The sequence below is a fragment of the Silurus meridionalis genome, chromosome 26 (assembly GCF_014805685.1).
Source record: "Silurus meridionalis isolate SWU-2019-XX chromosome 26, ASM1480568v1, whole genome shotgun sequence".
Lineage (NCBI taxonomy): Eukaryota > Metazoa > Chordata > Actinopteri > Siluriformes > Siluridae > Silurus > Silurus meridionalis.
The window spans coordinates 17,038,158-17,063,334 of NC_060909.1; the positions used below are offsets into that span (position 1 = coordinate 17,038,158).

Genomic DNA, 25,177 nt, shown 5'->3' on the forward strand with positions numbered 1-25,177 from the left:
GAGAGAGAGAGAGAGAGAGAGAGAATGTGTAAAGCTTTCAATTCATGAGCGTGTGTGTGTGCGCATGTACATGTGTACCACTGAATAAAAAGCCTTTTATTCTCCTCATATCTGCTCTGAGTGGGCAGGGGAATCATCCTGACTTTCTCTCTCTGGCACTCTCTCTCTCTCGCTCTTTCTCTCTCTCGCACTCTCTCCACCCACTCTTGAATTGATTACTGCCGCCTGCCACAAAAGAGGTGGCCAGACGTTTAAAAAAAAAAAAAAGCCTCTGTGAAAAGACCCGCCTGTCTACCGTCTCTCGTCTCAGACGTTCTACTCCGCCTAAGAAACACACACACACACACACACACACACACACACACACACACACACACACACACACACACACACCTAGTCAGAGAGATGGAAAGTGAATCAAAGATCAAGGACGGAGTGAAAAAGGGAGGCAGGAACGACGGAGTCTAGAGACGGCGCACAGCTCCAGCGTCCATGTTGACCTTCTCTGACTCTTTGTGTTCACTGCGAACAAATCGATCCGTCATCATTCTTTAATGCACCGTGCTCACACACACACACACACACACACACACACACACACACACACACCCTGCACAAGCCGTTTCCACGTATAGGCGAGAAGCCCACGACCAAAAACACCCCGCCCCCAGCCGTTTCCACGGCGACGTCCTTATCGCTCGCCCCGTGCAATATTTTGCACGACAGAAGACAAAGCCATATTTTCTTCTTCCTGTTGATGGTCCTTGTGTGTGGGGGGGGGGGGGTGTTAGGAAAGGTCACGCGAAAGTAATGAGTTCTCCATAGCAAGGGTTTGTTTATTTTTCCAGCGGAAAGAAAAATCCCGCATTTATTCACTTCATTAACCGCCGCTTACCGTGTCGATGTGCGAAGCCCTTTAAGCACTTAATGGGAATTTTTTTTTTTCATTTTTTCCGCGGCCCGCAGCGTAAAATTGCGCGTCGCGCTCGCTCCCGAAAAACGCTGCGTGCACAAAAGTTTGCCTACACCCGAGTTCTAAGCACCTGAGCGAACGCCGCACAGGGCGGGTAAAAGTCATGGTTTGTAATGCACAGTATTTATCGCCGAATATCTTTTTAAATGCGACTTTATTTTAGATAAACTAAAATAAATAGAAACGGCCCGATGAGTAAACTTTTGTCCTCCACCTCCCCCAGGATATCAGACCATCATGCACAGTCAAGCACCTAACTACCAAGGCATGATGGGAGCTCAGCAGCCTCAGAGCCAATCGCTGATGAGCAGCCAGCCAGGGCTAACCAGTCAGATCCAGGGTGTTGTGGTGCAGTACCCACCCATGCCACCATACCAGGTCAGTGTGTACAAGGGGTTTGGGATTAACCACTGATTCTCTCTAGTGTCCATCAAAGCACTGCAGGAGTTTCATTGTGTGTGTGTGTGTGTGTGTGTGTGTGTGTGTGTGTGGGTTTCTGGGTGGATACAGGGTTCGCCGAACGTTCCTCAGCCAGCCTATCAGCAGCAACTTGTCCTGCAGGGACCGACCAATCAGACGTCAATGCCCTCAGCCAGCATGCAGGTGTACTACAGCGTTCTGCCTCCAGGACAACACTCCACTGTCAGGTATCTCACAGGCGCACACACGCACACACACACACACACACACACACACACACCAGGTTAATGCCTTATAATTGAAGTGTGTATAAGCTTATAGAACAACTACTATTGCTTAGTGTGTGTATGTGGTGTGTATTAACTGTGTGTGTATAAATTACAATTTACCACCCGAGATAAAGAATAGACATTATAGCTTCTAAACACCTCAATATGCAGATTTACTAAATATTTCCACACACACACACACACACACACACACACACACACACACTGTCACATTTGATCTTCAGTCGAACAGAATATCACTCACACTAATCAATCTTGCTTCCCTTCTCTGTTGTCGTCCTCTGCGTGCTCCTCAGCTCCACCGTGGGCTTCCTGCCACCTCCGGCTTCCGAGCAGATGCAGTTCCCCAGGGCCACCTCTCCCTGTGGCTCTCAGCCAATCCAGACGCAGCAGTGCACAGGTATTACCGAGCTTTCAGCCAATCGCACGGCAGCGAGCCACCAAACGCACCATAGGGAATTAAAAAACAAAACGAGAGAGTTACACTGCTTGGAAATGTGTGGGAAATGTCGCGTGATAAACCGCAGCGCGAACAGTTTCGACATGCGGAAAACGAACGAGTGTCGCGTATTTGACGGGGAAACGGGAGTTTTTAAAAGTAATAAAGCGGTTTTTTTTTTTTACGATCTAGCAGTTTGCAGCGTACGGCTTTCGAACATCATTTTCTTTTATCGCTTGCCTCGCGCTCGTAATGGTAATGGAAATCTGGCTCACGAAAGCGGAAAAAAATCCTATTCCTCAATGGCTTTGAATAAATTCGAAATTCCTTTCAGAGCGTAAAAAAAAAATACAAATCACAATGTTTTGTGAAGGTCACAAATTTTTTATTTATTTTTTTCTTATTCATCGTCTTCCTTCCCCTAATTGACCTTCGGCTTATTTTTCACGATCCGTTTAAATGTTGCGTCGCCTCCGATGTGCAGTTAATCGGAATTTTTCCGTCCCTGCGCACGACCTTAAATCATGAATAAACGCTAATGAACGGAGAACTCGAGCGTGTTATGAACCCAACACACATCCTGGCCGAGTGGCGCTGAGGAAAATGGTTTTTAATGAGACGAGCGTGATGGGGATTCGGATCCACCGTCCGTTTTTGTACTGAACAGCCTTAATTAGTGTGTGTGTGTGTGTGGATCCAGATCTTTGTTGCTTCTCTTCATTATATTCGTGTGAAAATTGGTTTTGCCCTTTTGCAAACTTCCTGGACTTGATATAATACGCACCTTTCTGGCAGGTGTACCTTCGGCGCCCCCTGGTGGTAGTGGTGTGCTGATGATGCAGCTGAGCGTCCCTCCTGCTCCTCATGCTACACAGTGGAAGCAAAACAAGTACTACAGCCTGGATCAGCAGCATCAACACGCCGGCTCCAAACCGTCTGAGCTGGGCCTGGTCGATACCACGCAGGTAAACACTCGCACACCAAAAAGCGTCAGGACATCCGATTTTTCCAGCTGTAGGTGGTTCTTCCTCAAGATGTTACCAAAAAGCTGGAGAGAAACAAGTCGTTTCAGAAGGACTATGCCCTTGTGAACAAAGCCAGCGCTATGACGATATGCTTCACATTGGTGGAAGATCTTGATTAGCCAAATGATCACAAATGGATTTTAAAAGCACAATTTTTTGGTCAGGTGTCCACAAAATTTTGTCACTGTATAGTGTCGCTAAATGTCTCTATAGCTGCGCATCTTGTCGCTTTTCCATGGATGATGTTCTCTGTGTCTTCCTCTCCAGCACAGTCCTCAGCTGACAAGCCCTGCCCCTTCTCCCGCCCATTCTCCTGGTCCGCCCCATCTTGCCAGTTTAAAGGGAATCCGTCCCGGCCTCGCCCCACTTCCAATCATGCCCCAGTTCTCTCGACCCTTCCTTCAAGGTGAGCGCTCGATCCACTTGCGTCTCTCGGCACCACAAAACGTCTTCGTCGCACCGCCGTTTGTTCATTTGGTTTAATTATTTTCTGCAGGTGACGGCAGGTACCCTTTACTCGGACAGCCTCTGCAGTACAACCATCCGATCCGACCTCCTCTAATGCACGGCTCTCCTCTGGTCAACCACCACTACCATCACCATCAGGTAACACACTCGCACTCGTACAGACACACCACCTTCTCCTCTCTTTTACCTTTTTGTTGATGCCTTCATTTTTTATTTTTTTTTTTAGGGTCCTATGGGAATCCGACATGGGGGGCGTGGCCGAAGACCGGCGAAGAAATCACTGTCCACTGATAGTAGCACGGGGGAGATAGGTAACGCCCCCAGAGATTACACTCACATACACGAATGCATGCGGAGTTTCCGCGTGTTAGCCCCGCCTCCTTTTAATCCTGTCAACCAATGGGAAAGAACGAGTATGTGAAACGTTCTATAGAGATCGTGTTTTTTTTTTGGTTTTTTTTGGTTTGTTACTTTTTTTTTAGCGGGTGTACGTGGTGTTATCAAAAAGTTTCAAGACGCTCTGTTTTGAAGAAAGTACTTTTACACACGATCACCTTCAAAATAGTCCCACAGCAATACATGGCGTTCCCGCCACTTCGGGAACGCGGACCGGTCGCACAGAAACGCGCACACGGGACGATGAATTTTGTGACTCGTGAAGCTGGCGCCCCCTTGTGACGGCGCGTGCGGCCATCTGTTGGCGTGTCGCAAAACCGGTCTCGAAGCGTTTTGATACCACCTCGTACAACGGCGAGGGCGAGCGACGCGGTTCGGTTACAATTTCTAGTGAATCGCTTAGTTGTTTGTGATCTAACTCAGTCGGCGTCGATGTCCTCGCAGCGACCGGTCGTGTCCTGGAGGTGACGGACCTGCCAGCAGGCATCAGCCGGGCCGAGGCCGACTCTCTGCTGGCAGAGCTGGGCAAGGTCGGCGCGCTCATCAAATGGCTGCCGGAGCAAGCGCAGCCTCCCCGGCGCTCCGAGACCGCCGAGTCGTCCGCCGCGCCCCAGCACGACCTCGCCTCCACCTACACCATCCTGGCCACCTTTCCGTCGAAGCAAGCGGCGCAGAGCGCGCTGCTCAAACTCAACACCTCCATCGGCACCTACAGACTCAAGGCCATCCAGAGGGCCGGCTCTCAGTGAGGCCACGCCTTTCTCATCGCCCTCCATTATCATCCTGCCTCACTACTTCCTCGTTTCTGTTGCGGTTTCTCATGGTTTTTTGTTTGCCTCACTTTGGAGAACTGGGATAGATATTTGTTTGGGGGCTTTTTTTTTTTCTCACACGGGTTTGTTTAATAGAGAGGGGGGAAAAATGGAGGGAAAAATTATAAAAAGATCCGTAACCGTCAAGATTATTTTATCGAACCAAAAAAAAACCCCCCCATGTTTTCGCAAATTTTTTTTTCTAAAGTCTCCAAGACGCTTCACCACAAAGACAGCATGGTTGATTTTGTACTGCAGAACGGACGCTTGGACCACGTGCACTCACTCTTTGTCTTGTTTGAGATGTTTTTTTTTTATTATTAAATGGGGGGAAATTACACAGTCCGCTCGTTTTTTGGTACGTCGGCGAGGCCGCGAACGAGAGAGCTTCGACTTTTTGTGCCTTCAACCACGACTGCACTGTTGAGCTGTCTGAGAAAGACGTCACCCAAAAAAAACCCAACAAACAACGAAGATCCTGTCGTGTAATCGATCAGGGGAATCATTCGTCCTCTTCCGCTCTTTCGTTCGAGTGTCCTCCATTTCAGGCTCGAATATACGGGAGCTCTGATCGCTCATCCCCATAGGGTTTTAATTTTATTTATAGCGGCCATTTTTAAAAACAAAGATTCACTCCAGCCTTCATCCCCTTTTTCTCTCTCTGCAGAAATGTGCATTTTTTTTTTTTTTGTGTGTGTGTTTTGTTTTTTGAAAGGCTGTTTTTATTTGTTTCTCTCAATAAATGTTTACACCAAACCGTGCAACTTCTTTCCTGCTTATAAATAGATTTATTAACAGATGGATGGATGGATTAATTCATGGGTGAGTGGATGTATGTATGAATTAATAGATTGATAAATAAATAGGATGGATGGATTTGATTGATGGGTGGACGTATGTATGAATGAAATAATAGATGGATAGGTGGATGATTTGATGAGTGTATGTATAAATTGATGGATGGGTGGATGGATAGGTGAATAAATTGATGGATGTATGAATTAATTCATGAGTGGATGAATGGATAAATTAATGAATGGGTGGATATGATTCATGGGTGGATGGATGGATGGGTGGATAATGATTGATGGGTGGATGTACAGTACAGACCAAAAGTATGGACACACCTTCTCATTCAAAGAGTTTTCTTTATTTTCATGACTATGAAAATTGTAGAGTCACACTGAAGGCATCAAGGGCTATTTGACCAAGAAGGAGAGTGATGGGGTGCTGCGCCAGATGACCTGGCCTCCACAGTCACCGGACCTGAACCCAATCGAGATGGTTTAGGGGTGAGCTGGACCGCAGAGTGAAGGAAAAGGGCCAACAAGTGCCAAGCATCTCGGGAACTCCTTCAAGACTGTTGGAAGACCATTTCAGGTGACTACCTCTTGAAGCTCATCAAGAGAATGCCAAGAGTGTGCAAAGCAGTAATCAAAGCAAAAGGTGGCTACTTTGAAGAACCTAGAATATGACATTTTTCAGTTGTTTCACACTTTTTTATGTATATAATTACATATATAATTCCACATGTGTTCATTCATAGTTTTGATGCCTTCAGTGTGAATCTACAATTTTCATAGTCATGAAAATAAAGAAGTATGGATGGATGAATGAAATAATGGATGGCTGGATTTATTAATTGATGGGTGGATGAATGAATTAATGGATGGATAGATGGATGGAGGAATTACTGGATTGATAGATTGACTTGATGGATTGAATAGATCAGTGGGTTCATTAATTTGATAAATTGATTGATTGATTGGATTTCACGCTCAGTACAGGTAGGTTTCAGGTAGAGATCCAAATTGCCTAAATGAGGGTCCTGCTGGCCAACATTAGGGGGAAAATGGGAGGAAACCATTGAGAAATATAAAGAGAGGCTTCATGTCACATTAGCGGTCACTGGATGGCTTTACCAGTCAACTATTGTATAAAAAATTGGATTTCTTACTCTCAACTAGAACACAAAACTTGAGCGAAGTAAATGTCTTCTATATAATGAGAGTTGAAAATTATCAACGAGGATCCATGGCAGCTTTAAATTTAATGTAGTATAAAGTGAATGTTGGGCGTCTCTGGTTTTATCCCCTTGAGATGAATCCTTCAGTACAGTCTTATATAATGATTATATACAGAAGAAAACAAAGTCATCCGAAATCCCCCTTTTCGTGGCTCAGCGATATTCAAATGCAGTCACCTGTTTTTTTTTTTTTTTTTTTTTAAGCAAACAGTCGTATATAGAACTTGTGTTTGTATGGTTTAATATGTATTTCGCAGGAATTATTTCACCTTCCGCTGTGCTTCCGGTTAATCTAATCTCAGGCTCCCAGTCGTCTACAGCAGCTGGATTTCACTGCCTCATCTTTACCTTGAACAGTTGGACAAGAATTTTTCATTCATAAAATCATAGAAAGAGAAGGTAACATACAAAAAAAAATGGTGTAAAGGGGTCTGTGTGGTGAATTTTGTTTATTACAGGGCTGCTCACACTTTTTCGGCTTGCGAGCTAATTTTAAAACCCGAGTCGAAATGATCTACCTGCATAAAAAATATATATTTATTTAAAGTATAGGAAATATATAATCTAATGGCTTGTACTGAGAGTCTCAGGCTTGTTTTTTTTTGTTTGTTTTTTTTAAATGGCATGTGATCATCTCACACTACCTTTGGAATCTACCCGTCGATCGCGATTGACGTATTGGGCGCCCCCTTGTGGTGTTTACTATTAATACTGATCAAAACTAGTACTACTGGAGTCTACACACCGAGAAAAATCAGTGGCATCTTTCGTCCCTTTTTAAAAGTGTGTCTATCCACCTGCATATCTATCCACTCTTTTTCTACCTATTATTTTCTTCTCTCCCCCTCTCTCTTTTCCCATCTGTATCCACAATCGTTCATTTGCAGTGTATTGTTAAGCTTCATGTAGAAAATCAACAATAATATGGTGTGGGAAATATTTATTACAGTACATTGTGTGCATTTCTTAATACATGCACTAGATGGCGCTCGAAGGCCAGAGCTCATACAAAGCACCGTCTACTGATAGAATGTACAGCGTGGGTGAAGCAGGTTTGTTTAAACCTGGATGTGTGCTGCAAGAACATCTATAGGGATCATATTGACAAAAATATTGAGACATGACTTTTCCTGGCAGATGTGCTCCTTCTACAAACTTGCCAAAAACCTGGAGGTACATTAGGGGTGGGGACATCTTTGGATGCGGTAGCATGAAATTGTACCTTCATTCGAGCTAGGAGACCCAAACCTGTTCAAGTGTACAAACCCAGCTTCATGAAGACCTACCTTTACATGGGTTAGAGTGGAAGATCTCCTGCTGCTCTGACTCAACCCTATTGACGGATGGTCGCTATTACTGTCTGCGGTCTCGTCTTCACCCCCGTTTTACCCATAGTCTTCACGCCCATGTTATGGTTTCTTGGTCCCATTGCATTAGTTTGCTTCATATTATTCATTCATGTTTGCACTTTATAAATAAATGATCGGCCCCAGCATCCGCCTCTGCTGTACTACACACCACGAGCGTTCTCCATCTTTTACAATTGAAGTAATAAAATCGGCACCTGATGAGGCTTTCAAGAGAAATCCATACCGAAACATGCCCAAACATGCCTGAGCACCCCCAAGCGTTCGTCCTACATCAGGCCACGTCTTTGTATACAGAACACGTGGTGAATATTATCTTTAAGGCGAACCGCCTTCTGTTGCTCTGCAGAGTTTCACTCTCTTTTCTCCTCTGGTTTCAGTGGAAGGGGACCACCACAGGACCACCGCTGAGCAGATTCGCCATTCCTATGCGATATGGAACGTCTCTTTCCGTTTTTAGCCATTTTTCGCCCTTATGCTAAGCTCCATTCAGCTACAAGGGTATTAGTTAAAGTGAGGTTCTGATGGAAACTAGGAGGTCTGGGGTGCAGTCAGTGTTCCAGAGCTCTGTACAATTGGGTCTTTAACTTTTTGGTAACGGTTTGGAGAAGAACCAAACTATGGCTGGGAAAAGTCAGGTGTTCTGATTCTTTTGTCTATATATTGTATTAGAAGCTCAGGATTAGAAAATCGTTCAAATCGAGATCCAAATAAAGGTGAGTCTGCCACCTGTCAGTAAACACCACCACCCACAAACAAAGCATACTGTAGGTACAAGGTTTACTGAAGGGTCTCTAGTGTCTTTTTTTGAAGATTTGGTTATAAAATTGAAGCTGCCCATATTTTAGATTTTTAGATTTTTACAAATTAGGGATTATATATATTTTTAATAGTACTACCCCCTTTCGCCAACTGCTCTACATCACTTATTGAGAAGATTCTGCTAAATCCCTCTGTGTATGCAGATTACATATTACCCTTTGCTCATACGAAGTGGTGAAACACCAAGGAGCTAAAAAGACTATGGGAAGGGGAGCTTCAGTTGACCATCACAGAGGAGGAATGGGAATTGATCTGGATTGAATGTGTAATCGGAGCTTATTGGTCAAAGGTTGGTTGTATAAACCGTATATGTTTGGACTTGAGCTACAGACGGAACCTCGTCCTCGGACAAATACAATTTAGCCTACAGTTTTGGTATGTAATAATGCACATGTATATGGTGGGGTTTTTCCCCCTCATTTTCTCATTAGCGTTGTAAAAAAGATGGGCTTTGTTTATTGGTTGTTTTTTTTCCCCCCACTTTAGCTAAAACACGGTGTTCATTATTCATTGTATTTATTAAAAGAATACATGCCAGTCTGATTTGATGGTGTGCTTAGCAATTCCTTGGTTTCAACCAATCACCCATGTGCCCCTTTTAATTATCAGTGTTAAAAGGTCTAATACAGTGAGGGAAAATAAGTATTTGAACACCTTGCTATTTTGCAAGTTCTCCCACTTAGAAATCATGGAGGGGTCTGAAATTGTCATCGTAGGTGCATGTCCACTGTGAGAGACATAATCTAAAAAAAAAAAAAAAAAAAGAAATCACAATATATGATTTTTAAACGATTTATTTGTATGATACAGCTGCAAATAAGTATTTGAACACCTGAGAAAGTCAATGTTAATATTTGGTACAGTAGCCTTTGTTTGATATTACAGAGGTCAAACGTTTCCTGTAGTTTTTCACCAGGTTTGCACACACTGCAGGAGGGATTTTGGCCCACTCCTCCACACAGATCTTCTCTAGATCAGTCAGGTTTCTGGCCTGTTGCTGAGAAACACGGAGTTTGAGCTCCCTCCAAAGATTCTTTATTGGGTTTAGGTCTGGAGACTGGCTAGGCCATGCCAGAACCTTGATATGCTTCTTACAGAGCCACTCCTTGGTTATCCTGGCTGTGTGCTTCAGGTCATTGTCATGTTGGAAGACCCAGCCTCGACCCATCTTCAATGCTCTAACTGAGGGAAGGAGGTTGTTCCCCAAAATCTCGCAATACATGGCCCTGGTCATCCTCTGCAGAATTTAGTCCCACCTACAAATTCGTTCTCGTCAGTGAATGGGATGATTGGAAATCTGCACATCTGAACGACACTTCGAATATTGTCATCCCACATGTTCTCCTTCTAATCGCCAGCATTCTTTTCGCCGCCTGTACAGACGTGATACAGTAAGCGTTAGATTCACGAAGGTATTTGCACTGTGCGTATCTTGTACAGAGCTCCGACTGCACCCCTGCTTTCAAGCCCCGCATGTAGCCATGGCAGCACGATGGAAATGATCTCTGCCATAGTGTTTTGAAGGGGAAGATGATGTGTGATTATACTGGACCGGTAGGGTGTGCAGCGCATCGCAAATATTGCTACACGCACTAATGTTTTGCAGCCTTTTCTTTTTTTTTTTATTTGAAAGGCTTTCATCAGTCTCAAGGTCTCAGCCTTTTCATACCTGCCTCTCTTTCAATCTCCTCCCCCCTCACTTCTGTGTCTGCTGTTCTCACACTCGCTGCCTTTGTCCTTTTTTTTGTGAGAAAAAAGATGCACATGCATTTACTCAATCACATCTGCAAGTTAAATCCTGCAAATTAGACTTTGCACAACAGCTAAATGTTTCGCTCGATCGATACAAAAAAAACCTGACCCACAGGAAAATGTCGCGAATACCATCGTTGCAGAAGTGCGCTGATTTCTTTCAGATTTCTGTTCGCTCTGCAATTAGAGAGCTCTTTTTTTTGTGTGTGTGTGTGTACATCAGAAGCTGTGTATCTGCTGCTTTTCTGACCGAGATTGCATCATGGACAGCAAGTTAGAACGACGACGTGCTCGGTCGCCGAACTCTCCTCACACGAGTTTCTCACCGGAAACATTATCTCGCCGTCCGCACCCACCCTACTTGCTTTTGCGTACTTCGCCCTCTTTTTAAAGATGAAAATCCAGCTCAAGGTCAAAGGCCGTTTTGACACCATTGATCAAATCCAGGGCGAATCGAGCAAAAACAGAGCTAATCTCGAAACCTTTTGAAACCACCTCATAGTTGACTTTAATAATTGAAGCACTGATGTCTAATTACAGTCACCGGGCTCATAAGGCAATGAATAGTCTTGTGCCAGAGTGAACTTTTGGTCTACTATGTTCCTTTTGCCCACTTTGATTAAATGGAGCAGGCTCTTTGTTGGTACCTTAAATAGTATTGAGTACAGCAGGAGGCAGTGCCTTCTATTAAAGTCTTTTAGTTATGCAACAGCGTTCTACTGTTAGGGATTTAGTCTTACTGTGCGGTATGATGCTATAATTTCGATATGGTGGACATTTCTGGAATATCCTGGCTACAATTACAGCATTTGGCAGATGCCATTTTGTGAGCAGATTAGCGTTAAGGGTCTTCCTCTATACTTTGTGGGTGCTTGAATTTGAAATGCCTTAACCACCTCCAGCTATCACACGTTATTGCCATTGTAGTATATAACAGGGTTTATTTATTTTTCATTGAAAAGTTAATTGATGTGAAAATGCTGTACAGAATTTTTTTTACAGGGATCTTTTAAAATAGTTCAATCATTTGTATTGTAGAAACCCATAAAGGGGTGTGTCCTGAATTAAACACCTTTAGAGCCCAACCAACTAACCTCCATCTCTAATGCCTTCAATGTCTCCATCCTCATCATCTCTCTATAGTCTAATACTGCTGTCTGTGCAGGCTCATATTCAACCACTTGCTCAGCTGTAAAGTACAGAAAATGTGGTGAATTATCATCTCAAGCAGCCTTTTTTAGACATATACCCCTGAGATCCATCATGATAATTGGCTCTAGGGTAAAAATAGCATGTGCTGAAATATCAGATCAGCCTTTTTTTTTTTTTGGTCCAGTCATAGTTGACTGTTACAGTACGATTTATTTTTCATGTGAAGTTTTATTATAGTCACACGAGGGCGAAAGAAAACACCAAAATAGACCTTTTGTAAATTATATATGTGAATTATCATGATCTACAGTTCGTGACTCTTTTTTTTAAGTCAACACACATTTTTGTTTTATTTTGAGCTTTAATGTAGTGTGTAGTGTAAGTTCCTGAACCTCCTTTGAGAATGAAAATCATATAAACTGTGCTCCAGCTCATAAAACACTGGAAAAACACTCGCTAATATGCAGCAGAAATGAATAATTTTGCATCTTATTGCTACGAGCCAAGCTATTTCTGCTGATTTTCTTCTTATTATTAAAACATTTATCATGGGTGACTTCATATGTCAAATAGAAACTCTATGAAGATCATAGAGGGAATGGGATCGGGGGGAAAACTTATGCACCCAACAAATGTGTGAGATATGCAGCCAGAATCTTGATCATTCTACTGTTTAATATTTGCTCCATCCATCTTGGCCTCAGTCCTGGCCAGTGTTCTCAGTTCCTACTAAGAAGCACCAGCTACACCATGATGATGCTTCCACCACCGTGCTTTTACTACATTGATATTCTCCTTCTATGCTGAAATTGTCAGCCATATGCAGTAAACAATGTTCTTGCTTCATACACTTCCGATGTGTCTTGATTGACAGTTAGAGCACAAAAATACACAAAACATAATAGATACATGAGGGGCAGACAAGTACTTCAGTGTGAGGACTGAAATGAGGCAATACGGAATGCAAACACCGGGTTATTGACTCAGGCATGCTGTTGGGAAACCGGTGATGAAGTTTTGAAGATCCATGAGAAGAGCTAGACAGAGGGACTGATGGAGTTGTTACCCAGGAGGTTACAGTCCAATTTTTCATCTGACCACATATCACCTTCATTACATTTACTCTGTTCCTCTGATCCGCCGTGTATTTTAGTGTGTATGATGACACACACGTAGCTGTAATTTCTTTCTTGCTGCTGGACGCTCCAGAGAGGAAGAAACGCGAATGGGAAATTCTTTGTACGTGTGTGGGTTGGGCTTGTCGAGAGCATGGAGACGATAATTTGGTGTTTACGGCAGTAAACCCTGTCATCAAATGGCTAATCATGAAGCAATTCTCCATGTAAAGTCACCATGAAATCGACCTTTCGCCTTGTTTTTTTTCTCGGCCATTCGTTCCAGACTTTTCGTTCATATCATTACGCAGATAATTCGCTTCAATCTGTGTCCAAAAGGAACCTTTTGGGGTTTTGTTCATGTTCGGATGGGTTCATACAGCATGATATGATTGTCTTCCTATTGACCCGAAGATTTCAGGTATCACTCCTGGGAAGAATTTGTGCTGTGTGTTGAGAATGTTCAGAAAGAAATGGGCTAAAGGGCATGGTTACCTTTGACCCAGAGATTGGAAATACAGGGAGCATTTTATCATAGGGCAGGTTAAAGTCAGAAATGTAGTGTGCTATGGGTCTGACTAGACTGGAACAGTGATATTTTAGATTCATCTTATTCATTCCTGTACCGTTACTTTTCACTATTGTAGCCTATACATCTTCCGCAGATGTCTTGTACCTACAAGCTCAAAAAGTTGATCTGTGCAGAGTATAAAAAAAAAAAATCCTAGGCAACTTTCTATATAGACCTTGAGAAGGGAGATGAATGGAAATCCGAACGTTCATTGTAGCTCTCATCAATATCATTTCTAATATACTCAAGCCATGTTGGTCACGGATTTTTATCTGCCCTTGAAGGTCAAATTAGACATCCAGTTCCACTAGCAAGATGCCTTGACCAAGCTCCATCCACTTGTATTAGAATGACCTCAGTAGGACCTTAAGAAGGAGGAGTACCATCACTGTTCTTTTGCTTGTTCAAGATCTCAGGATTTTGGAATCCATATTTAAGGCTTTAGGCAAGTTGGCTTTTGGGGTTTCCGGTTTCTAAACTCTTATCATGTAACGGTGACCGTTTCTCAACACCTGGTTACTCAACCTACTTCCGCTTATCATCAAATGCGATTCAAGTCCACAGGGAAGTTGTCCTGGGGTTCATCATTCATCTACGACGGCGGAATTGTTGAGGAAAAACGTTGTGTGTTTACCGCTCAAAAATCTGTGAGGTTTTATTTTGCTATCAAGGAAGAAAACCGCATATACGCTTTGCGAGGTTCGACAGACGTCACCTGTTTTGCATTACGCCCATGTTTTCCTTGGATTTCGCAAACAAATACTTATTTTAGTTCAGAATCACCGGATCACCATACTGGAAATTTCCCAGTTTAAAACTTGAAGATTTCTATTAGATTTCATGTACATTTTTGTTATCCTCCAATATCTTGAGTGTTAAACTTGAAAATTACGACTTACGATAAGAACATTCTAAGTTTTAAACTCAGAAATTCCCTGACCCTCCCCTTTTCATTTTTTTTATTAATTTATTATTTTTTTTAAATCATCCCATAGTGGCCCTAATACGCTGTCGTATTCAGCAATAAAATATTCTACTTGTAAAAACTAGTAGTCCAAAAGTCTACTCAAGTAAAAGTAAAAAGTAGCTTGTTTTTTTTACTCAGGGTAAAATTTACTAAGTTTAACAGCAAGGTGGGGTTGGGGTTCAAATAGAACACAGCTGGGTGTGTATCACTGGCATCTGTCTTGTCCACCTCCATCTTTCTTTCTTGTGAGTTTAGTGCGTTTTTTTAATATATATTTTTATTTCTTTTTTCTCCCGCCCATTAATTGATTTAGTGCAGTAATTTGCAGGACGAATTTCTTTTTTTAATTTTTTTTTTCCTTGCATTATTTTTATTTATTTATTTATTTATTTTGTTTTTTAACATTTTTTTTATTTCAATTCAGTAATGATTTTGATTTAAAATGTAGTTCAGTACAATATGTCTAACAAAACCCACTTTAAGACTAAAATTACAGATTTTAATAAGTACAAAAACTAAATTACAAGAACGTAAGTAAATGACGCATAAGTCGTTATTTTTTCTCCTCTTTTATTCAGTTGTTTAAACCAAACCTTAGACAGCCTTCTTGACTTGGATTTATTTTCCAGTTCGAGGCCATTCTTCCTAATTAATCCTGTCTGACACCAACAAACTTTTCCCCCTGATACTGATGTTTGATTTAAACCTTAACCAAATGTCGGTTTCTATCTACACGATTTTATGAATTGTACAGCTGCCGCATGATTGGCTGATTGGATAATTGCGTCGATAAATATGTACACAGGCTTAACGTTCGCTCTTCTGCAATCCTGTCTCTTTTTGAAGCATGTCCAATGCGGAATGTGTGATCTTTGGAAGACCCCCAGGCTACAAGACTATTATAATAACTAACTAAGCTTGCATGCTTACGCCGTATGGAAAAAAAAAAACATATTGGCACTTTATAGCGGATTCCAAACCCAGCAGGCTTCAACGGAAGGAGTCCTGCAAGCAACCGTAAAGATTTTACGTTGTGTACTTGAGTGCAGCATAACGGGAGTAGTTTCATTTGATTTGTGCCCAATCAAGCTAAAGTAAAGGGCTGGAAAAAAATTGCCCCCCTACAGTGTATGAGAGGACACGGCGATGTAAAAGCGCACGTCGCAATCACGACGCAAATGTATTCATCGAAATAGGGTGCGTTAGTGGAAAACTTTCACGCGCCGGAGATGCCGTTTAGATTTGCATAAAAGCACCGATCAAGCTGTCTGCATGCAAGGTCTTTTTTTTTATTATTATAAAGCTTCATTATTTTTTCAAGCTTAGTGGTTTAAATGATGGACTTTTGATGAGAAGGTCTTAAGGGTATTACCAAGCTGCCACACTGGGAGCCCTTGAGCAAGGACCTTAAACATCTGTGCTCAAGAGGGCACTGTATCATGACTGACCCTACACTTGGATGTTAGTAGGAAGAATATCACTGTGCTGTTATGTACATTGTAAGAGCCTCTATTGAATTCAGATCCCAGCACGAGCTGCTTCTGGTGGTTGGTTCATGCCCATGGCTCTTTTACCCTCAACCACTCGGTTGTTAAAATTCTAGAAAGGAAAAACGCCGAATGCGGTAAATGTGTTTGCACGACTGGACAAATGAAAAGACGATAAACCTCTGCAGATTTTTTTAGGAGGGTTAATCGCACCAACACGTTGGAGAACGCCGAACATTATACAAACTTAACCTTTGTGGTTCTTCTCCAAACTCTTTCCACGAAGCTGGAGGCACTAAATTGTACAGGACGTCTTTGGATGCTGTAGAAGGAAATCATGCTTTATTCTCTGCCTAATCCCTCCGCTGACCTGTCTTTTACTTGTATACTGTCCATTATTCCATTGTCCTCTCTCTCCACACATCCTCTAACTGCCACCTCGCTAGCCTCCTTCCTTCTTTATAGCATCCTGCTTTATGGACTTGCTCCCTATTTATCCATCCATCTTTGTCCACTATACTTTCATCCACCAATTTTTTATTATTTATTTATTTTTATCTTCTACCTGACCTGCTCTTAGTACTTGTTCATCCATCCATCCATACATGGTGCACTCATTATCCTTTTCTGTTGTCACTACCTATTTTCACCCTCTACATCATCTTCCACCTGCTCATTATTTCTCTTTCCTCCTCTACTACTTCTACTTCCTGTCTTTGTCCTCCCCATAATTAACCTGTGCATTATCCCTTAATTCTTCCTTATCTATGTGTCCTTTTTAACATTCTATTACATGACTTTACTTACCTCTACCCGCATGGGCATAATCCTTACTTTATTCCTCTGTCAATCATCTTCTATCATTCACTCATTTACCAGTTCACCATCCCTTTACTGATCCTTTATTACACCTTCCTGTTGGTTCACCGTCCATTCGTCCACCTCTACTGGCTTGACCTGGCCATCCGTTTTCCTCCCAGGTCCTGCTTACTTTTTCTTCCTCCATCCTTCTTTATTTTTCTGCTTTATATTCATTTCGTATCAATTTTCCTGGTTCTTCTTACCATCTCGCCATCTTTCTCTACTTGGAAGCTCACTATTCTTCCCTACATCTCCACCCTAGCCCTCCATCCCTCCACCTTTTCATCCCTTGACTTCTAGATGGCCTACTCACTATTTCTGTATGACATCTATCCATTGGACCGTCCATCCACCTCTACTGGCTTGACTTGGCCATCCATATTCCTCCATGGGCCTGCTAATTTTTCAAACTGCATTTCTGTTTTTTCTTTTTTCTTCCCTCAACCCATACAAATGTGTGTGGGGGGGGGCATGCTTCTAAGTTTTCAGGAAATGCCAGAGCAACGAGGAGCTCGGATCATAAAGCCGGGATGAAAGACATTCCGACTCTCGGGTTCTTATTAACGGAGCAAAGTGAGTCGCCACATCTGGGCTTCAGTACACACTTCACATAGATAATAAATGTGTGTGTGGGGTTTATAATAGCAAGAGAGAAGAAGCACGGTGTGGATAGATACTTGAGGAAGCCTGTAAGAAGGGATGGAGGAAAAAAATGAGAGAATAGAAAGGGTAGAATTATAGAAGTAAGGGGGTAAGAAAGAAAGAAGGAAAGGAAAGATGATGCCATTCAATGCAATGCAGTTTTGTTGTCCCATCTGGGGTTCAGAATCCAGAACGCAGAACCACTTAATGGTTCAAGTGAAAGCCACACAAACAGCCTGAAGATCCATGAAGTTCCAATGAAGGGTTAAACTAAAGAACCATGAAGATGGATTTGAGCTGTAATCAATATAAGAAGTTCTGCTACAGTGAACGGATTCGCGTTCAAGTAAAGACGGCAACTTTAACGGTGTTGAAACTAGATAAGAAAGAGCTCAGTGGTTAAGATGTTGGATTTCTGATCAGAAGGTCTAGAGTTTAAATCCCACCACTACTAAGCTGCCACTGCTGTATGAAATGAGAAGTCACTTTGGATCAGGGAGTCTATCGAATGCTGTAAATGATAAAGTTTAAAGAATGGGTGTCCCCTAGATGTGGATGGATTGCCTTTGAAATCTGGTTTCTCCTATTGGATCCTTTATATCATCAGAGATTGTAGCCTCTGAGATGCTCTTCTACGCAACCCAGTTGTAAAGAGTGGCTATTTGAGTCGACATAAGCTTTCTGTCAGCCTGAACCAAATCTGGCCATTGGGTGGCGATGACGATATTTTAAAAAAGATCTGAAGAAGAAATCAAATCGTTCGGCAATACGAGTGGGCTACAATTAATAGATGATGACAACAGTAACCCATGTACGAGAACACATCTACCACAACAATCGATGTGCAATCGATGTATGTGTGAGAGTTTGCTTTTAACGCTTGCAGGCACCCGTCACTGGAATTTTCTTGACCGAGCGGCACTGGAAAGGAACACGAGGAGGTGTATGCATTAAAATTGAAAGACAAAAAGGAATAAGAGAAGAAGGAAACTCGAAAGACAAAGGTGAGGTCTTGTGTAAACCTCCTATTGAGTTCTAGTGTAAACCCACCCCCTCATCACCTGTGTAGAGTAATCAAACCAGGGAAAACCGTAGCATGACTCCATCCTCGAGAATGTTGTTTTGTGTGAACTACATTCCCACAAATACACTTCCTCAAGGTCCAAGTGCACTTCAGGGTATCAAAGGCCGCATGCCAGTGAGGGCTCTTGGAAAGATGCCAATTTGAATTCCCATGGATCCCCTTTTCCCAACTTTTTTGCTTTTGTTTTGTCTCATTACTGTTATATTGCATTTAGGGTGCAAGGTTTAAATCATGTTCCCAAACCTGAGGAACCAAACACTGAATGTCCATATATTTATATGCATACACACACACACCCTACACTATATCGACAGAAGATTGTGGACATCTAACTCCACATTTAGTCCCCGTTAACTGTTATAACAACCTCAAGTCTTCTGGGAAGGTGTTTTACTAGATCTTGTGAACGTTCGTGATGTTCTATAGATCTCTACAGCAGGAAACCTTCCACCAAATTTAACCCATGTAAAGCAGATCTTCATGGAGCTGGCTGGTCATGCTGGAACACATTTAGGTCTCCTAGTTCTAATGAGGGGAAGATTTCATGCTATAGCGTCCAGAGACATCCTATATAATCGTCTGCCTCAGACGTTGTGGTAACAGTTTGGAGAAGAACCACATACAGCTGGAAAAAGGTCAACTATATACAGTATGTAAGATTCCTGAGCTCACCGTTTTGTATTTTAAAGTTCTTCTGTTAAAGTATTGTCTAGAAAAAAAAGTTATGGTACTTGGTAATGGTTGTTTGGTTCAATATAGGAAAATCCTCTCCAGCTATTCCAGGACCTCACTTCCTTTTAGCTGAGCTATAGAATGATGAGAAAATACAGTGTGAGAGAAAATTACCAATGTCAGAAAATGAACATTCTGGTCTGTATGTATGTGCGCTACAGCTTCATGTATTCATTGTGTATTCACTTGAGGCAACTTTAACCCCTTGGAAGGGAAAAGAACATTAAAAAAATAAAGCACCAGGCTAATGAACCTGAGTCGATTAGATGCTAACGAGCGCTAATGACGTGTGATGGGATCGCTCAGTGTGAGATTTGGAGCCTTTGTATGCGTTTAAGTGTTGGGACAAAGTTCGCAGTGTGATGCCGCTAATCAATGAGCCGGTTGGTCACGTGCTGGGAGGTCGTGTCTCCATAGCGGTCCGTTTACACGACACGCACGCGTAGGGGAAGAGATGATTAGCTCGGTTATCAATCCTAGTAATGTTTTTGACTTTTTCTTCCTTGAGGCGAATGAGGTTTGTGTTTAAAAATAAATAAATAAATAAAATTAATTGGATTCCGGTCATAATGCACAACAATGACTCGGCAAAAAATAATGCTGCGTCATACTTTGTTTTTGTTTTTTTCTTCTGTTTACCGTTATGTTTAACCTTATGCTAAAGCAAAGTTACAATTTTGAAGAGAAAATCCCCCATCCTGGGACTCTCTCATTATGGAAATATACTGACACCTCCATATAGAAAACATTTTGAACCTCCTATTTCACATTTAGTCCTATTTGCTGTTACAATAACTTTCAGTCTTCTGGAAAGATGTTCCAATAGATTTTGTGGAGATTTGTGCTTATTCAGATGAGGATGTTGGTAAAGTCGAGGACTGATGTAGGTGAGGTGAGGAGGCCTGGGGTGCATTTATTGTTAAATAGGGTTGAGATCGGAGCTCTATAGGCGGAGTTCTTCCACCATGTAAAGAGGATCTTCATGGAGCTGTCCTAAAACACAGAAATCCTCTCTGGGAGTCGAATCTCCAGAATCCGCAATCCTTGCAAGCATTTTTTATGCAAAGTCATCCTCGCATTATGCCTCTCCTACCAGAGACATTTAGGAACCTTCATTTCAGAGCTTTGTTTTCAAAAGCCGTCTGTTCTCCTGTATTCATCCCTTAACACAGCTTGCAACAAAGAATCCAAATTAGGAGAGATTCAGCCAGTGACCCTGTGGAGGATCGTAAATTTCTTTCTGAACTCATTACAGCTTATTTCGGTGTGTTTGAGAGCGGTAGACTTTGGATGCATAGTAGACTATTGTGCAAAACACTATATGGACTGCACTCCAGGCCTCCTCATCTCACCTACATCGGTATCTGACTTGACTAACACCGTTGTGCCTGAATGAGCACAAATCTCCACAAGCGCACTCCAAAACCTTCCCAGAAGACTGGAGGTTATTAGAACAGTAAATGGTAAATAAATGTGGAATGGGATGTTTAAAAATCTCGTATGAATCTAATGGCTGGGTATCCACAAATGTTTGTCCATGCAGTGTATACGACTAAGATACATGCATAGAAAATGAGGGTTGGTTGTCCTAATGATTTTCTGCATTGCTAGATAGACAGGATAAGATCTTGACTTAAGGACAGATCTTGAGGATATACAAGTCCGTTTTTAGTACCTGAGGGGTGTAAAGTAGGGGATAAGTCCCATAGCAGGAATATATATAATTCGAGAAAGGTTTAAGCATCTTACCTTATTGACAGAGCTCAATAAAAGAGGACTGAGTACTAAGCCTTGGGGGACTCCAGGAGAGAGTCTGAATGAAGCAGATGTGAATGTCTTCTATGTTATCTGATATGGCCATCTTTCCACGTAGGAAGTAATCCACCACCATGCTGAGCCCCACTCAGTCTTGTGAGGGTCTTGTGATTGACCGTGTCAAAGGCTGGTAAAAGATGTCGAGTAGGAATTACCCCTAGGGCCGATCTCCAAGGGAGGACATGGTGAAACAAGGGATTGTTAAAATGGTATTAGAGCATTGGGTCTTTCTTGGTTCTTAAGAGACACATGCATTTTCATTTTGTTTCAACAAACAAACTAGGTAATTTACAGTACAATTAGCAGATTACTAGCTGGAGATTTTTTTCTTGCAATCCAATTCATCCCAGAGCAGCTTAATCGGATTTAGGTGCGGTGACGGGGGGGCATTCAATGACCAATAACACTCCAGCTGACTGTTTGCTCAGTAAATAACGCTCACGGAGCTCGGACGTACGCTTCAGCTCATTGTCTTGTTGTATATTGAAGTCGGTACCGATGAGCTGCAGTCCAGATGGAACTGCGTGGTGTTGAAGTATGGAATGGTTGCCATGTTGGTTTAGGGTTCCTTTCACTTTCTTGAATAAATCTCCAACCTTTCCTGGTCCAAAACAACCCCAAACCATTAAGCTTTCCACCTTTATGTTTGACTGGGGGTGAGGAAGTCTACTAAATGTATTTTTTCCTGTTCTCCGACAAAAGTGTGCTCATCTTTCTTACGGTCATTTTATTCACTGTCCTATAGAACGTGTTTGTGTCTCACTAATGAAAAAAGACTAGGTGTTTCCAAACTTAAAATTCGACAGGCTCTGTACATGAGCTCCAATGTCGGTCATCCAATTTGGTCAACTTCTATTGTCTGTACATCCTTCACATTTTTATATGTGAAAGGAAATTGACCACAGGCGGGAGAACGTCTGCGAGGTCATACCCGAAGAAAACGTGTCGCGTGTCCTGAAAATTATTCGGTTTCCTTTTACTGAGCTTTTAATTAACACATGGGTCTAATGTCGAATTGTAGCCAGGGATTAGTGACGTGACTCGTGGGTTTGAATTCTTGTTGTTGTCGAGGGACGGAAGTATTCGATCGAGCAGAACGTGCGAGGAATCCCTTTGTGGTTAAGCCAACATGCGCACACAAACACACACAGGCACATGCAGAAACGCATTCTATCAAGTCTCGAGGACATGAAGCTCAGCTTTGTGAATGGATATTTTGATTTATGGGTGCATCCGATTTTACCTACGGGGGAAAAAACCTACACTTGCGAGTTCTTTTGTAGTGGTTCGCACATATTTGGCCCCACCTATAACCTAAAGATTTTCGAGTTCATGAGGTTACAACACACACACATCCTATCCCATTCCCACACTGCAACCCGAAACCTTTTAAGCTCATCAGCTCTCAGATCAGTAGAGAGACACAGCGAGCGTTTTTGCTGGCCTGGTATTGCTTCTCTACAGACCGTGTGTATGTTCCACGGCTATAGGGTTACCTCCCGGTTTGACTTCCTCTTCTTTCGTTTACGCTTCGCGTCACTTGTCACCTTTTCCGAAAGGAGACCTTTGACACGACAGTAGTTGAATCTGGGAATGTTCACGGCCTTGCTGAGTGAGCAGCTGTTGGCAGAATGGTCTGTGGAGCAGAAAAAAATAACCATGCTCAAGATCCTGATGCTGGCTGACTTCGGATTTTAACCAGCAACCTTCTAATCAATAGCGGAGAACCTTCTGCTTAGAAAAGGGGTCTCTAATAGCATGTATGTGATCTCTTTACCCTGTAGAAACGTCCCCCCCTTATAATGCTAGGCGCTTTCTCTCAGAATAATCACAGAGGAACGTGCGATTTCGACATCCTTAACGACAGCATTGTAAAGTCAAACGGCTGACATGCTGCCATCCCATGAGGCCTTAATAAGAGACGTGGCATAAAAGCAGGCAACTCAAAATGTCATGTCCACATCCTTCTTCCATATGTGAATCTGCTTGACATTAAGGCTCTGAATTAGCATTTCAAGCGGGCCGCAGGATCTCGTACCGTGCTCTTTGTTGGTAAACGCACAGCAAGTCCTTATCATTAGCGCGTCTCGGGCTTTGATCGTTTTAAAGCGCACAGCTAACAATATTAATTGTAAAAAGCTAACATAATGCCTGTTTTTTTTTTTCAGGCCCGCATTGTTACCTTATCTCAAAAGCTTTCCCTCATTGTTAGCATTTTATTACCGTGTCTGCTTCTTGCATTCTTCAGTCACATCTTCCTCAGCACTCGTAGTGTTTAACGCCACTCACCGCACTGTGTATCAACCGGACTTAATGACCAACTACCTCTAACCCTAACTCCAGTGCACTCTTACAAACATCGCTAGCGGAACAGAAATCCTACCGTACATCAAAGGAAACCTAACTTTGTTCCTTTGCCTGTATGTACACAGTATACACATCGAATTAAGGTTGTTGTTTTTTTTTACTGTATTCCATCTAGAAGAAACATGGTAATATTCAGAAAATGGAGAACAGACGCGCACATTTTAACCCCGTCGAGGTCAATCATAAAGGTGGACACGAGTGGCAATAAACTGCAGTAAAAGTGAACGGGCCTTTGTTCATTCGCGTAAATCACCTCTCCAGACGGAAGAATGCAGAGCCGCGATGCCTTGGTTATCAGGAGAGCGGGATGTCTGGGATATCACATCCGGGTACTTGTATAGTTCCTTTTAATAGTCGATCCGCCAAAACAAATAATATTCCAGACGCTCGTTTTTCTTTAGTCTTTTTTTTTGCACTGCGAAATATGTAACAATAGGATTTTTTGTTAGCAGGTACCTTTTTTTTTCAGTGATGAGCGCCAGATCTGTTGTATTTCATGACTATTTAAAGTGTGCTTCGAATTTTACAATATGAACTAACAGGAAACTCATTTGGACAACCAGAACGGCTTTTTTCTTTCCTCCGAAGAATGCTTTCTGGCAAGACTTTAGCTTCCAAATTGTGGCATTGCAAAGCTCAGTCAGAAAGAAGTGAAAATAAATAGCTGTTAAATAAAACGAGCTGTTCAATTTTATTTGTAGAGCGAGTTTCAACAATATGCGTTGTTCCAAAGCAGCTTTACTGAGAAAATTATACAATGTTTAATCCATGACGTAATGCGAAGAGGATAATTTTGCTACTAAGCGTTTCACAGTTGGTCGTTGAGCCCAACAACGTCCTTGAAACTGAGTCTAGCATGTAGCATTAGTAGTGGAAACAGAGAAGTCCTTCTCTTGACATTTACATTCAGGGCCTTTAGCTGAAGCCCTTATCCAAAGTGTCGTCCAAAATTGCTTTGACGTCTGTATCGATGAATGAATTAACACTGGTTCATTAGGTTCTAGATTTAGGATTACCATCAGCTTAAAACTCTGTTGGGAGGAATTATAGCACACTTTTTCATACATACATAAAACAAAAAGGGGAAAAATTAGTGCTAGTTTAAGTAATACAACAAATGGTAGGTCTTCACGCACCAGTGACTCAGCTGTTCGGACATTTAAGGGACCTTGATGTCAAAACAGAAGAGCGTCTTGATGTATACCTACCTCTTACCTCCTACCCTAAGAGTTGGTGACACCATTCGACCCCCATAAAGCTCAGGTTTTGGCAGCTGGGTGGACTGGATTTTTAAGCACATGTATGGGACGGATATGATAAATATGCAGATAGCCCTAAATTTGAGCCCTGTATATTTGAAAGCTAGAATATCCAGAAATGATATTTTAAAGACAAAATATGGAACTGAAAATGCAAAAAAAAAAAAAAAAGTTTTGTTACTTTTGGCTTTCCGTATTAACGCAGTACGCCTGCGCGGTCTCGAAAGCGCCTGCATCCACGCGCAGCACGCATAAAAAACAGGGCGGGGACAGAACCCTTCTCCGGACACTGTGATTGGTCGGGAGGGGGGTTATATAAAGTCTTGCTAGCGCAT

At 42.3% G+C, this 25,177-nt stretch overlaps 1 protein-coding gene across 1 annotated transcript in view; it reads left to right on the forward strand.

Annotated features, from left to right (window-relative positions):
• LOC124379810 (R3H domain-containing protein 1) overlaps positions 1–5,584 on the forward strand; it is a 30,597-nt gene extending 25,013 nt beyond the window's left edge. The window contains exons 19-26 of the mRNA XM_046840389.1: positions 1,195–1,351; positions 1,484–1,620; positions 1,980–2,083; positions 2,918–3,087; positions 3,415–3,553; positions 3,644–3,753; positions 3,842–3,926; positions 4,456–5,584. Coding sequence (XP_046696345.1) covers positions 1,195–1,351; positions 1,484–1,620; positions 1,980–2,083; positions 2,918–3,087; positions 3,415–3,553; positions 3,644–3,753; positions 3,842–3,926; positions 4,456–4,760 — 1,207 coding nt within the window. The 3' untranslated portion in view covers positions 4,761–5,584. The remainder of the gene's footprint in view (positions 1–1,194; positions 1,352–1,483; positions 1,621–1,979; positions 2,084–2,917; positions 3,088–3,414; positions 3,554–3,643; positions 3,754–3,841; positions 3,927–4,455) is intronic.
• Positions 5,585–25,177: the final 19,593 nt, after the last annotated feature.